Here is a 13,267-nt window from a genome sequence, read left to right on the forward strand (position 1 = left end):
AAAACCTTACCCTAAGAATATGGTGATGTGGGCAAAATGTATGCATTGGGATCCTGATCTTCATTTATGAGCTTCTCTCACTAACCTCATGCCTCCTTGACCCCAAGATATCTTTTATGTTGTTCTCTCTGGAGAAACACTTACTGTCCTCAATCACATTATCTAACCATCTTCTGAATACTCAACTCTTCCTTCCACTCTACACAGGTCAGCATTTCTAGTCCCCTTTCCTGTTGAACTTTTCCAGTGACCAAAATAATAAAATACATAGATTCATACTAAAGGATAGTTTTGTGACCTGTAAGCCTCCCCACCTCCTTTCCATTTTCCTTTTAAGACAATTTGCATTAAAAAGAAAAGCGCTATGGGGCATCTGGGTGGCTCAGTCTGTTAAGCATCTCAGGTCAAGATCTTGGTGGGTTGGGTTCCTGAGATGAGCCCCACATCCAATGGGGCTCTGTGCAGACAACTGGAGGCTGGAGCCTGCTCACATTCTCTCTCTCTCTCAAAAATAAACACTAAAAAAAAAAAAAGTTAAAAAAAAGATCTACAAACCCAATGGAATTTCAAATTGGTTTAATTTCTGGAAATAGAACAAAGGACAGAATGTTCTACTGTCATGCATGTTTCTATAAATGAATAAACTCAAATGGTATTGGTAAGTAGAGGAACAATGTCAGAACATAATGTGGGCGGACATTGGTTAATCGGTTGACTCCTCTCACCAGGCAACAACCACCTGACATAAGGTATTCGGACACACCTGTCACACCCTGTATTCTTCCTCTTGGCACTGTTTGGCCACATGCTGTGTCCTGAAATGTTTATTACACCTTCAATCCATTTTTGTGCATTCTGCTTTCTCACTAACTCTTCCTTTTTTTCTTCCATCACATTATCTTATTTACTGCAGTATTATTAGGACTAGCATCTTTTTTTTTTTTTAACTGCTGCTATCTTTATTGGTATTCTTAGTACTCTTGGTTACAAAGTTACATAAGTTTTAATTGTCCACCCAAACTAATTTTCCCTGAAGTTCACCATTTTTAGTGCAAAATATTACAGACTGAGAAGGTTTTCACAAGTACCTCTTTCATCTGATTGCAAGAATACTGGTAAAGCACTTTAAAAAAGTGTGGGGAAGATTTACCTCCACCCCACCTTCCTTTTTGTGCAGGGGGCAGCATGAACAAAGGAGGAATTTTTTTCCTTCCTTACAGCTTTCTGTATTTGTTGTAAGTTATAAAGCTACCCAATCAACTAAAAAATTCATCAGTCTTTGTTCCAAATTATTATAAATAATGAACTTAATCATCAAAGCTCCCAGAGGAGCACAATTCCAATGTTACTGGTCATGTCTTACTTTTTATTACAATTTTGTGCTTAGGTAGATCCAGATTTTTTGTTTCAAATGTCTCATCCTACATGCATATGCAATGTTTTGAGGAATAGTCTCATTATATCATCTTCCTCTTTACATCCCATCTTTGTGAGGTCCTCATAATCTATGTGATAAGTAACATAGAGAGGAATTCTGCACTTGAGAGGAATTTTAAGGTTACAATTGACGAAAGGGCTGGCTTCTCATTCTTGCTTCAGCAGAGGTTAAGATTTAGCTGGATTGAATTCTTCCAGGTTAAATAATGTATGCAAATTACTGGTCTAGGTGATTTTATTCCCCTCTTGTATTCCAGTTGAGGGTACCATTTGCTTATTTATCATAGAAGTTGTTAGATAGTTGGTGTTTATGAAATCATTAAATTAGTGAACACCTCACTGGATGCCTCTCTGATCTCAAGCACAAAGTACCTATAACCAGAATGGCAGAATGTATCTACTTTTCTTTGCTACTGCATTGAAAATTTTCTCCTGGAGGCTTCAGAAAGAATGCCACACTTGATTAGCCCTCTTAGGGAAACGAGTACACGGTATGTTTCACAAGTCCCTAGTAATTAGTAATTGTCAACCTTGAGATCCTATGGTGGGCTCTTTGAGGCCTATGACTTAGATCCCAATGGAACCTTCTTAAATTAAGAGGTTGTTTGGGGGTAGGAACTGAAATACTTGTGTTCAACTGTCAAGAATTAGCTATGTAAACATAGGCATCCTTCAGTAACGAAATCTTTTTCCTACTATGTAAAGTGACCTGCCTTTCCTAACACTTACACCATCCCAAGTCTTTAGCCCATTATCATTTATGTATTTTTTTCTGGTTTATCCTATGAACACATCTATTTGGAAGCAAAAGCTATGTTTTATTGGTTTGTATCCTAAGTGCTTCTCACAATGACTGTTACCTGGTATTCTCAATAAAATGTCCATTGGTCCAGTGAATGTAAATATTTGGAAAGTTTCACAGTGCTAAATAAATGTAAGCTGTCTGAAAAAAGCAGGTAGAACTTCACCGTTTCTTTCTCTTCTTAGGGCTGACAGTTCTTCCTGTGGCCCAAATGACCCTAGGCAATCAGTGCCAGTTCACACAGAGACTGAACAGTGCCTGGATATTGGAGCAGGTCACATTCTCATCCTTCTGGAAATGTTGTCACTCCAAAGGGCTTGGACTTCCTTTGGATCATCTGGTGTCCAGTCATACATCGCTCATCACACAAAGCCATGCTGATACTGCCAAACACCTGTAAAAAAAATCAAAATGTTGAATATTTATTCTGTGGTACATTTTATAGGTGTCCAAATGCTTCAGGTTTGCATAGCACTTTTCTGTAATTACAACAGCTAGGATTCACTAAGATCTTACTGTGTACCAGGCATTATATCCTTACATGTATTAACCACATGTATCACATGTGTTACATTTCTATGGAGCACGCATGATTGTTTTACATTTTGCATGAGAACACTGGAGAGGAACAGAAGTTAAGTATTTTGCCCAAGTTCACAGGGTTAAAGAGTGGTGGAGCCTAGGTACCAGCAGGATATGTCTGGTTCAAGTCCTAGCTTTTAATCCTATGCTATGCTGCCTTTCCACTAATTGCTTTAGTAGCTATATTTTTTTTTATTACAATTCATTTTTCTTTTGGGAAACAGTTACAAGAATATTACAGCTTACTTTGCCTAAGTATGAAATCATTTCCACTTCTATGGTTACCCTAAGTTTTAATTGGTGTTCTTTGCATGCTTACACTGGTGATGAGAACTCTATAGTATACATAGATTTATAAAAGATATACTGTATTTAAAAAAATGGAATTCGGGGAGAATGCTTTTGTTTGCCCAAACAGTAACGGGATTGTTATAGGAAGTTAAAAAATATTAGAAATTTATTCAAAACCATACAATAAAATTCTAAATACATGTTCAAGTTAAAAAAAGCTGTTCACCCTAAAAAAAAAAGGACCTAGATTAGATCTCCAGCTTAAATCAGGCCCAGCTTGCTATGACTGTTCCATTTATATAGACTGTTAACTATCAAAATGGTGACAACTATCACTACTGTTGCTTGCTATTCAAGGATCTAATAAAGTCATGATTTTGTATGTTTCCCTTCATAACTGAAGATCTCATGTGTTAACACTAAATTTGAGCAAATTAAATACTTTAGTACCTTAATATGTGATGAATAAAAGAGAAAACTTGGTTACAATGAACAAAAAACTATGTTAGACTATTTCAGAAGACCACTTTTTCACACCTGTTTTCTATTAGCATACAAGCTACCAGTATGAAGAAAAAACATACATCAAGCATAAATTACCCTTAAACTATATTCTGAAGGGGTTGTAACACTCTTAAGAATTGACAATATTAAAAAGGCAAAAAGCATTATAAGTCACAGTACACAAGACTTCTTACTTCATCTATAAAAATAGAATGAATGCCAATGTTTTATTTGCCACAGGGATAAGGAGGGAAACATCCGTGAAATAAATTTGATAACATGACTCACACTTCATTACAAATGATTTTCCTAAATTCACAACTTTCACATTTGGCTGAGCTAAAAAGAAGAAAAAAAAAAACCTCTAAAAAAGGAAATTTCACTTGATGTAAGTAGGCCAGATCACATGATCTCTTTAGATGAGAGTTTAAATGAGTGCACTTCTCCAGCTGGGAAAATATTTTCCTTCATTTAGAGAGGCTAAATAATTTACCCCAAATGATGAATAAACCCTTGGGTCAGGTTCAGAAAAACCTTCTATCAGCCTGTTTAGTAAGAATCACACAAAACTTTATTATGTAACAAATATGAAATAAAACATTTCCTTGTTTAAGTCTTAAAAGATAAGAATTAAAAAATCCATACTAACTTCACCATCTTTCAGATCTTTTCTCCTACATCTACCTTCTAGGTTTCTTGGGTATGCCACACAACTGTATACAGCCAATTTTACTCAATGGAGAAAAGTGTTCAACTTTTAGCACCCTATGGAAGTAGTAAGTGTAAGAACAGGGTTATTCAAACTGCTTCCTCTTTCTCCTCCCTCTCATTACCAGCAGCAAAGTTTATTTAAAAAACAATGAGGGAGAAGTACTGAAGCCTAGAGGCACCTAGGAAAGGAGGGAATTCAGAGAATGATAGAATATGGCCCTGGAGAGCTATTTAAGTCATATTGGAAATTTATGTACTCTAACAAAACCCTTTACTGTTCTCCCTGGCTACAGATTTAAATGTGAGGTGTCAGGGATGTGCATGGAGCCTTCATAAACTTATATTTTCTTCTGTGTTTTTGCTTTCTTCCCGTGTAACAAAAGAAATAGAAATTCAAGTGCTTGGTACCACATGCTTTTAAGGCTCAACAAAGCCCATTGATAAACAAGCTGTTTCCAAAGTTGGGGGCCTTCGGGATTTGCTTTTTAAATAAATATCGACAGAAGAATCTCCTCGAAGAGAGGCAAGTCACTCTCCCTCCCCAGAAGCCAAGGGGGAAAAAGGAGACAGAAGGTATTGCCCCCTACTTGCACGTGGAATCTCCCTTTCTCCTCCGAACCCCCCTCCGCCTCTACCACGCGGGTCCTGCAGATTCGGGAGGTAGTTGGGAGAAAAGGCAACGATCAGTCCTCCATGGCAAAGTCTTTGGTCTTCTCCTCCTGGTCGCCTACTTTGTAGCGCAGCAGCACGCGCAGGAGACGGTGGTTATCCCGGGAGGGCAGCAGCGTGATCTCTCCGGAAATGTCTGTATCTTGTTCCACTTGCACAGGTTCGTTCAGGTAGAGGAGTGCCTGCTTCCAGTGCGTGACCGGATGAAAAGGCGAAGTGGACAGCACCAGCGGTTTCTCCGAGTCCCCTCCGGGGAAGGTCACCTGGAACCAGATGGCAAAGCCGTGCATAGGCGCCGAGCCGTAGCAACTGAAGCGGAAGCTTCCGCCCACCCCAGCCTCCAGCTCCTGCTCCAGGCCGGTGCGGGCCAGCTCCAGCTGAGCAAAGCGCTGCGGCCGGGCCAGTACATCCTCCCCAGACAAACCCTGCACCACGATCTCCGAGTGGCCCATAAGGCAGCGCGTGGCGAAGCTCTCCAGGCAGCTCATGTCCACACCATAGAGCTGCTTCACCTGGCTCCAGAAGCCTAGGCGCAACTCCAGCATCTGGTCGCTGATGGGCGCCACGAAGAGCTCGGCGGAAGCCGGCAGGAGAAGACCGCCCTCCTTCAGCCACTTGGTCCGCGCGTAGAGCACAGAGCTCAGCATGGACTCGTGCAAGAGTCCGTAGCCCATCCACTCGCTCACGATGGCATCCACCTGCTCCGGCAACTCCACCGTCTCCACTGGCCCCGGCAAGACGTGCACCCGGTCCTCCAGGCCGTTGAGCCGCACCACCTCCCGGGCCTGTTGCCAGATGGCGCTGGCCTCCACCGCGTACACGCGCCGGGCCCCGGCCTGCACACAGAAGATGCTAAGAATGCCGGTGCCCGCGCCCACGTCCAGCACAGTCTTGCCCCGCAGTGCTGACCAGTTTCGCAGGATGCCCAGGCGATAGGCATCCGTGCGGACGCGGTCCGCAATCATCTCCTCGTGGACGGATATGTCCGAGTAGCACTCGTAGTACAGCTGGTCCCGCTCCCGCCTAGCCCTCCGGGGTCGCGGCAGGGCCGCCTCCTGCTCTCCGCCATCTTCCTCCTCAGCTCCCTCCCCTCCTTCGCCGCCGCCCCCCGACTCAAGCTTTCTTTTCTTGGGCTGCGACATCTTGGCGGCTCCGACCGACTCCCAGCGGGCGTTGCGCCGCTCCTCGCGGCCTCCAGGAGGCTGGGGCTTCTGGGACTTGTAGTGCGCGCCCGCGCCTCCCACTTCCTGGGGGTTCGCAGCACAGGTGCCAACTAGAAGCCTCAGAGCTCTGCTCAACTCTTTTAATTGCTCCTTGGAGGTACAGGAATCCCTTTCCCACCCACCATACCCAGATTTTACGAACCTGTACCTACGCCTGTTTTCCTTAGCTCAATTCCCTTTTGCTTTCACTCCCTTCCTGAAGCCCACACGCGCACAAGACTAAACATCCATGTTTGTCTTGTCTGCTCAACTTTGTTTTGTCTGCTCAAGTGTCTGATTTTATTCCACCGAATCATCCGGGCGACGCCCTTCAGACACTGCCACCTCACCTGGACCATTACTACTCTTAAAGTTCTCCAGGTGGATATTTAAAAATTGCACTCACGTTTTCTTTTCTGTTTTCAATGGCGTTAGGGTGCAAAGAAGGTGTAAATACAACAAAGAAAACCTCTCACGGTGTGAAACTTTGGTTCTGATTCCGGTGAGAGCACAACTTAACTAAAAAGATTAAGACGGATTGTATGACCACTCTTGCCTTCAATTACCCACCCACACCAGCAACAAGGAATCTTCATTGCAGTCTGAGAATTATGTTGCTGGTCTCTATTTGAGGAGAATACTTACTTAACTCAGTCTTGCTCTGGTAATTCAGTGGCTCATTCAAAATTTAAATCTTGGAAGGGTTCAGACTGAAGACCAGTTGAAAAGCAAGGGTGATTTGATACAGTGAAACCCATTGCCAATTGTATTCTGGTAACCAATTAAAACTTTTTCCCTCAGAAATAACTGAGTCCTTCCTCCCTTTATGCTCACTTTTCCACTGCAACTCAGTTTTTTTCTGTGTGATATTTTGTCTGGACAAGATTGATACTCTCCCTCTTCTGTTTTTCTTTCAGTCACCTATCAGCTATTAATTTCTTCCCTCTGTGTTGTTCATAGTAGCAATAAAATAGCTTTAAAATGTGATTTCTGTATGAGTGTCTGTATTTTTAACACTGTGAGAATAAAATTTTCTCCCAGCTTCAAAAAAATCACATTGAGGAAAATTGACTTTTATTTTCTTGTAGTCTCAAGCCATGTCTATCTAAACAATGGGCCTATATGCCTCATCTGGGGGAAAAGTTCCTTTACCTTTACTTCCTTCTACTAATCTCTTATTTAACGAAATAGGTTTGTTGACCAGACAAACCTTGGCTCTACTTCTAACTCAGGGCTCTCACTTCTTGCTGCTCAGTAGAATCATCTGTGTAGCATTTAAGAAATACCTATCCCTGTGTCCCACCTCAAAGTTACCAAAACAGAACCATTTCAGTGGAGCCTGGGCATATAGTTTTAAAAGCTTCCCAGGGAATTTGAATGTGCAGCCACTGTTTCTAAGATGATCTTAGTTAAATCTTGCTTCATTATTTTCATTGGGTAAAATTATCTTTTTTCAATGGCCTGGGCTCAACCACTTAAGACCACAAGTCCTCAAAGCAGCTCTTCTATATTTCTGCCCAGTTTGATAGCTTGTTTGTTGTTGTTTTACATAGAGGCACAGAGCAAGCCAGGGGATTCGAGTTTTAAATAAATGTGACCACTTTAATGTATGACTTCTAGGTTGTTACTTAGTGCATACCTCTCCTTTCCTTCCTCCAAATCCTTCCCTTCCCCTTTTAAATGCACTGACTCCTCCAACCAATTTCAATGCACTTACTTATAGTCTCTTTTAAGAAAATTCTGAATATAACTTTCATTGGTTCTCCCTCCAAAATATATCTTGAGCCCATCTTTTTTTCCTTCTCCCTTGACAGCACCCTAGTCTAATCTTCCATCTTTGCTTTGCTGGAAATCAGTCTCCTAAAAGATGGCTCAGCTTCTAAACATACCAGTATCCAATCCATTGTCCATGTAGCTATAAGAATGAGCTTTACAAAACCCAAATTAGACCATGTCACTCTCCAGTAACTTCCCATTCTAGGTCCTGAAACAATCCAGTAACTTCAGATAACTTCCAATCTCATCTCATGATACCCTTCCCAACTCACTGGGCTCCAGATGTTCTCTTTCCTGGCTCAGGTCTTCGCTTCTGCTCTTCTAGGCTTGGAACGTTGTTTTTCATGTTAGTACTTAACCTCAGTGGCTTCTTCTCCTCCATTAGGTCTCAGCTTACATATTGCCTTCTGATAAAGGCCCTCTTTGGCTACCTTAAATGTTATTTTCTAATACTGATTATTGCTTTATTTTCTATTGTTTACTGCTTTTATTATTTGTATGTATTAGTTTATTTCTGTATTTGTTTTTTTGTAAAACACAAACTCCAAGAGGCTTGGACTTTTGTTTCCCCCCTATTGTAGTTCCTAGCAGTAGCACAGGTCCTGGCATATAGAGTGCTCAGGAAATAGTCTTCAATGAAGAGTATTGTGGAAATAGTTAGATAGGAAATAGTTAAATAGTTAATTATTCATAAGGGAAGCAGAAGAGTTTTGCTTTTTTTGTAGTTCGTAGTATGACAATTTGGCTCTGATAAATGCTGAGATAAATCCAGATATAGATTGAATCTAGGATGCTCCCAAGTGTGAGAGTTGCTTTATTTTCAAACACTCTTAACCCTTCTAGACAGAATAATGTTAAGCTCTACATTTTATGCCCAGACTAGAGAAGAAATGGCCTGTGGCTCTCTCCCCTCCTGCACATTGGCTTGATATAGAGAGGGATTTCTTTACTCATCTTTTCTACCACACTGAGTTGTTTTAAGTAGGAAAGGGGCATAGATCATCGTTCTCCTCTACGTCGTGTAGCTCTAGCAAACCACCTGGATGGGAGGAGAGTTGGAGCTCAGCTGACAGAGCATTCTTTGTGTTTTTATTTCAGTGGTCTACTCACCACATCCATTTGATGCTCAATCCCAATGTCTTTCAAATGAATGGATCTTCAAATTGATTTAATACATCTTTACCAGCATTAAAAAAAAAAAAGAAGAAGAAATAGAAAATCTCAAGTACATGAAATGAGTAAAGGTGAGTTTTATTTCAATACTCACTGGTTTCACTTAAGTATACTATATATGTATTTCTTGCTCCAGATTATGGTTTGAAAGTTTGAAATCCACAGCTTGTTCTCCAAAGGTGCTGTTAATTTTACATTTCTGTACCTTTCCTTTGGGTTTGTCCACTCACTCATCTATTTAGATAATGTTCAAATGTTATCATTTATTTGTAGCTTTTTGCAACCAGTCTGTGACTGATAATACTTACATATAATTCTTTTTTCACTTATCCCATTGGACCACAGCTACTTACATATCTGGCTTTTCCATGTTAGATGGTGTATATTTGAACACCAAGAGTTTATATTTTTCACTTTGATATTGAGAATCGAGTGGATTGTGCTGGAATCTGAACCATTTTGACATTCTCAATTGTTGTTCCTGAGTGCACATGGCATCATAGATGTGTTTTGTATGACTAGGAGAAAGATGATTGATTTTCTGTATCACATGCATTGATGTATTTATCCATTTATTCAATAAACATTTGGACTTCTCCTCTGCATTAAATATTCTAGAAACAGGGGCTCCTGGGTGGCTCAGTTGATTAAGCATCTGACTCTTGATATTGGCTTGGGTCATGATCTTGAGGTTGTGAGATTAAGATTGAGCCCCACATCAGGCTTGGTGCTGATAGCATGGAGCCTGCTTGGGATTTTCTCTCCCCCTCTCTCTCTGCCCTCCCCATGTCCCTCTCTCGCTCTCTCCCTCTCTCTCAAAATAAATAAACATTAAAAAAAGATTCTAGAAACAAAGAACATATCAAGAAACAAAAGACAAAAATCTCTACCTCCACAGAGCTTATATTTTTGTATTAATATTATTTTATTTACCATTCTTACATTGCCTTACTTAAGCAAATTATTATACCACTTTTAATTCTCACATTTTTTCTTATATTAATTTATTTGTGGAATTTGCTGGTGTGATTGCCTCTCACAAATATTTAAAAATTTTTCCTCTCTAATTTGAAGGTCTGTTTAAAAATGTATTTTAAAGCCTGGAATTAGAATTGAAGGCAGTTCCTTCAGGATTTCAAGATTTCATTGTAGTTCTCAAAGTGTGTGTTGGGAAAGGGTAAAGGAACAATGACATTAAAAATGTTATAAATATCTTTTTGATATGAATATTCATTAAATGATGTAGTTCTTACCATTCCATAGTTGCTTGGAAGCTGTCAGCATTGAAAAAGGCACTTCTATCTAAACAAACAAACAAAAAACACCAAAACTCCCAAAACAAATCTTTATAGAAAATGAAGGTAAAAGATGGGGCACCTGGGTGGCTCAGTCGGTTAAGCGTCCAATTTCGGCTCAGGTCATGATCTCATGGCTTGTGAGTTTGAGCCCCGCATGGGGTTCTGTGCTGACAGCTCAGAGCCTGGAGCCTCTTCAGATTCTGTGTCTTTCTCTCTCTCTGCCCCTCCCCCACTCACACTTTGTCTCTCTCTGTCTCTCAAAAATAAAGATTAAAAGTAAGTAAATAAACATTAAAAAAAAAGAAAATGAAGGTAAAAGATGATGATTTTTTTTTTTAATTTTTTTTTTTTCAACGTTTATTTATTTTTGGGACAGAGAGAGACAGAGCATGAACGGGGGGAGGGGCAGAGAGAGAGGGAGACACAGAATCGGAAACAGGCTCCAGGCTCTGAGCCATCAGCCCAGAGCCTGACGCGGGGCTCGAACTCCTGGACCGCGAGATCGTGACCTGGCTGAAGTCGGACGCTTAACCGACTGCGCCACCCAGGCGCCCCCTGATTTTTCTGTTTAAACAAATTAGAACATCAAACATAAAAAGCATAGGTATATGTAATTCTCTTGATGTACATAGTGTCTTTCCATGGTGTATTGGCCCAGCTATTAAACCAAATACTAAAACAGATGAATAGCAAATTCATATCTCCCTGATGATATTATTATTTAAAAAAAATTTTTTTTAATGTTTATTTATTTATTTAAAAAAAAATTTTTTTTTTCAACGTTTATTTATTTTTGGGACAGAGAGAGACAGAGCATGAACGGGGGAGGGGCAGAGAGAGAGGGAGACACAGAATCGGAAACAGGCTCCAGGCTCTGAGCCATCAGCCCAGAGCCCGACGAGGGGCTCGAACCCGCAGACCGCGAGATCGTGACCTGGCTGAAGTCCGACGCTTAACCGACTGCGCCACCCAGGCGCCCCTAATGTTTATTTTTGAGACAGAGAGAAACAGCACATGAGTGGGGGAGGAACAGAGAGAGAGGGAGACACAGAATCTGAAGCAGGGTCCAGGCTCTGAGCTGTCAGCACAGATCCGGATGTGGGGCCCAAACCCATAAACCGTGAGATCATGACCTGGGCCGAAGTCGGATGCCCAACCAACTGAGCCACTCAGGCACCCCTCCCTGATGATATTATTAATAGTTGTAATTCTTTTAAAAAATGTTTGTGTTAAATTATTTAGGTAGACACAACAAAGATATTATGAATGTAATCCATAATTATCAATTTGGTTTAAAATTTGGTTTATTGAGCCCTCTTAAAATATTGAATGCATCATTTTAACAATTTCAAGTACAAATATTGGCTATGACATTTTAACTATTTCTACTACAGATCATGCCACTATAATGGAAATAGTACAAAACCCCCCAGGAATGTTTGTTATAATATGGGGAAAAGTAATATATCAGTGCATCTATGGAAATTTGCTCATCTGCCACAGGAGTAATAAGAATCAGGTAGCTTGAAGAAAATTAGATATTAAACTTAACGAATATTATTTAATAAGCTCCTCCTCTCTTTTTTCTTTTATGAAAACCAGTATAAAGATAGTCAACCATTTTCTTCAACCAGATGCTTATGATCTCATAGTATTTTGCTATTGAGGACATTTAAAATGCATAGAAGTAAATGTAGTCACAGTAGACCTGTGATTCTCAAAGTATGGTTTCTAGATCAACAGGTTTTTTTTTTTTAAGTTTATTTATTTATTTCGAGAGAGACAGTGAGCATGAGCAAGGGAGGGGCAGAGAGAGAGGGAGAGAGAGAGAATCCCAAGCAGGCACCACACTGTCAGCGTGGAGCTGGATGCAGGGTTTGATCTCACGAACCGTAAGATCATGACCTAAGCCAAAATCAGGAGTCAGATGCTTAACCGACTAAGCCATCCAGGCTCTCCTTGAGATCAACAGTAATAGTATCACCTGGAAAATCACACAAGCGTGGATCCCGCTCTATATCTAATGAATTAGAATCTCTGGGGTTAGGGTTCTGCAATCTTTCTTCTAATATACCTTTAGGTAGTTCTGGTACATCGAAATTTGAGAACAACCACACCAATTTGAAGAGTGCCAGGACCAGTGTGAGGCCAGGTGGAGTTTATGGAATGGAAGGTCTATTTTTTCCCCCTATTGCTATGAAACAAATTATTACAAATTTAGCAACTTAAAACAAACTTTTTTTTTTCTTTTATTTCCTAGTGTCCATGAGTCATGAGTTCAGGCACTGCAAGGCTGTACTCAACATGTCAGCCCAGCCACATTCCTTTTTGGAACTTGGGATTCTCTATCAAGTTCACATGGTTGGCAGAATGCAGTTTCTTGCAGTTGTAGGAATGAAGGTTCCTTCCTCTTCCTGATTATCTGATAGGGGCTACTTTCAGCTTTTAGAGGCTTCTGGCAATTCCATGCCATGCCCAGTCTTTCTCACAACATGACAGCTTACTTCTTCAAGGGCAGCAGAGAAGCTTTCCGACCTTGGGGAGGGCTCTAGCAAAAATCATTCTCTTGTTCCCACCCACCCCCATCTCCCTTTTAACTAACTAAAAATCAACTGGGAACTTCAGTTCCATCTGAAAATAATATTTTTCAGCTGCAGAAAATGGTTCTGGGTAAAGAGACAAAGGGTGTGTTCCTACTGAAGCTTCATAAATATTGTGAAATATCTGTAAATAAGTGTATGTCTCAGAGAACTATGGGTGTAGCTCACGGCATGTGGAGATGACTGTATCAAACATCAGAAACAAAGTTTTGAACAAGCTGT

General features: G+C 40.6%; 1 protein-coding gene across 2 annotated transcripts; it reads right to left on the minus strand.

The window, feature by feature from the left end:
- Window positions 1-596: 596 nt before the first annotated feature.
- On the minus strand, window positions 597-6,151 carry PRMT6 (protein arginine methyltransferase 6). 2 transcript variants are annotated; one of them, XR_007155186.1, is made up of 2 exons: window positions 4,915-6,151; window positions 597-2,633 (listed from the first exon to the last, which is right to left on the minus strand). XR_007155186.1 is itself a non-coding variant. In XM_047873566.1 (1 exon), the coding sequence occupies exon 1, from the start codon at window positions 6,136-6,138 to the stop codon at window positions 5,011-5,013; it is 1,128 nt and encodes a 375-aa protein (XP_047729522.1). In that variant the 5' UTR covers window positions 6,139-6,151; the 3' UTR covers window positions 3,825-5,010. The 2 variants fall into 2 exon arrangements, 1 of the variants encoding a protein (XP_047729522.1); XM_047873566.1 differs by lacking the exon at window positions 597-2,633 and having other exon boundaries at window positions 3,825-6,151.
- Between the last annotated feature and the right edge of the window lie 7,116 nt (window positions 6,152-13,267).

The sequence above is a fragment of the Prionailurus viverrinus genome, chromosome C1, assembly GCF_022837055.1.
Source record: "Prionailurus viverrinus isolate Anna chromosome C1, UM_Priviv_1.0, whole genome shotgun sequence".
Taxonomy (NCBI): domain Eukaryota; kingdom Metazoa; phylum Chordata; class Mammalia; order Carnivora; family Felidae; genus Prionailurus; species Prionailurus viverrinus.

Excerpts from the sequence above, each read along its gene's own strand:
- PRMT6 (XM_047873566.1), bottom strand. The coding sequence starts at position 6,138 with ATGTCGCAGCCCAAGAAAAGAAAGCTTGAGTCGGGGGGCGGCGGCGAA.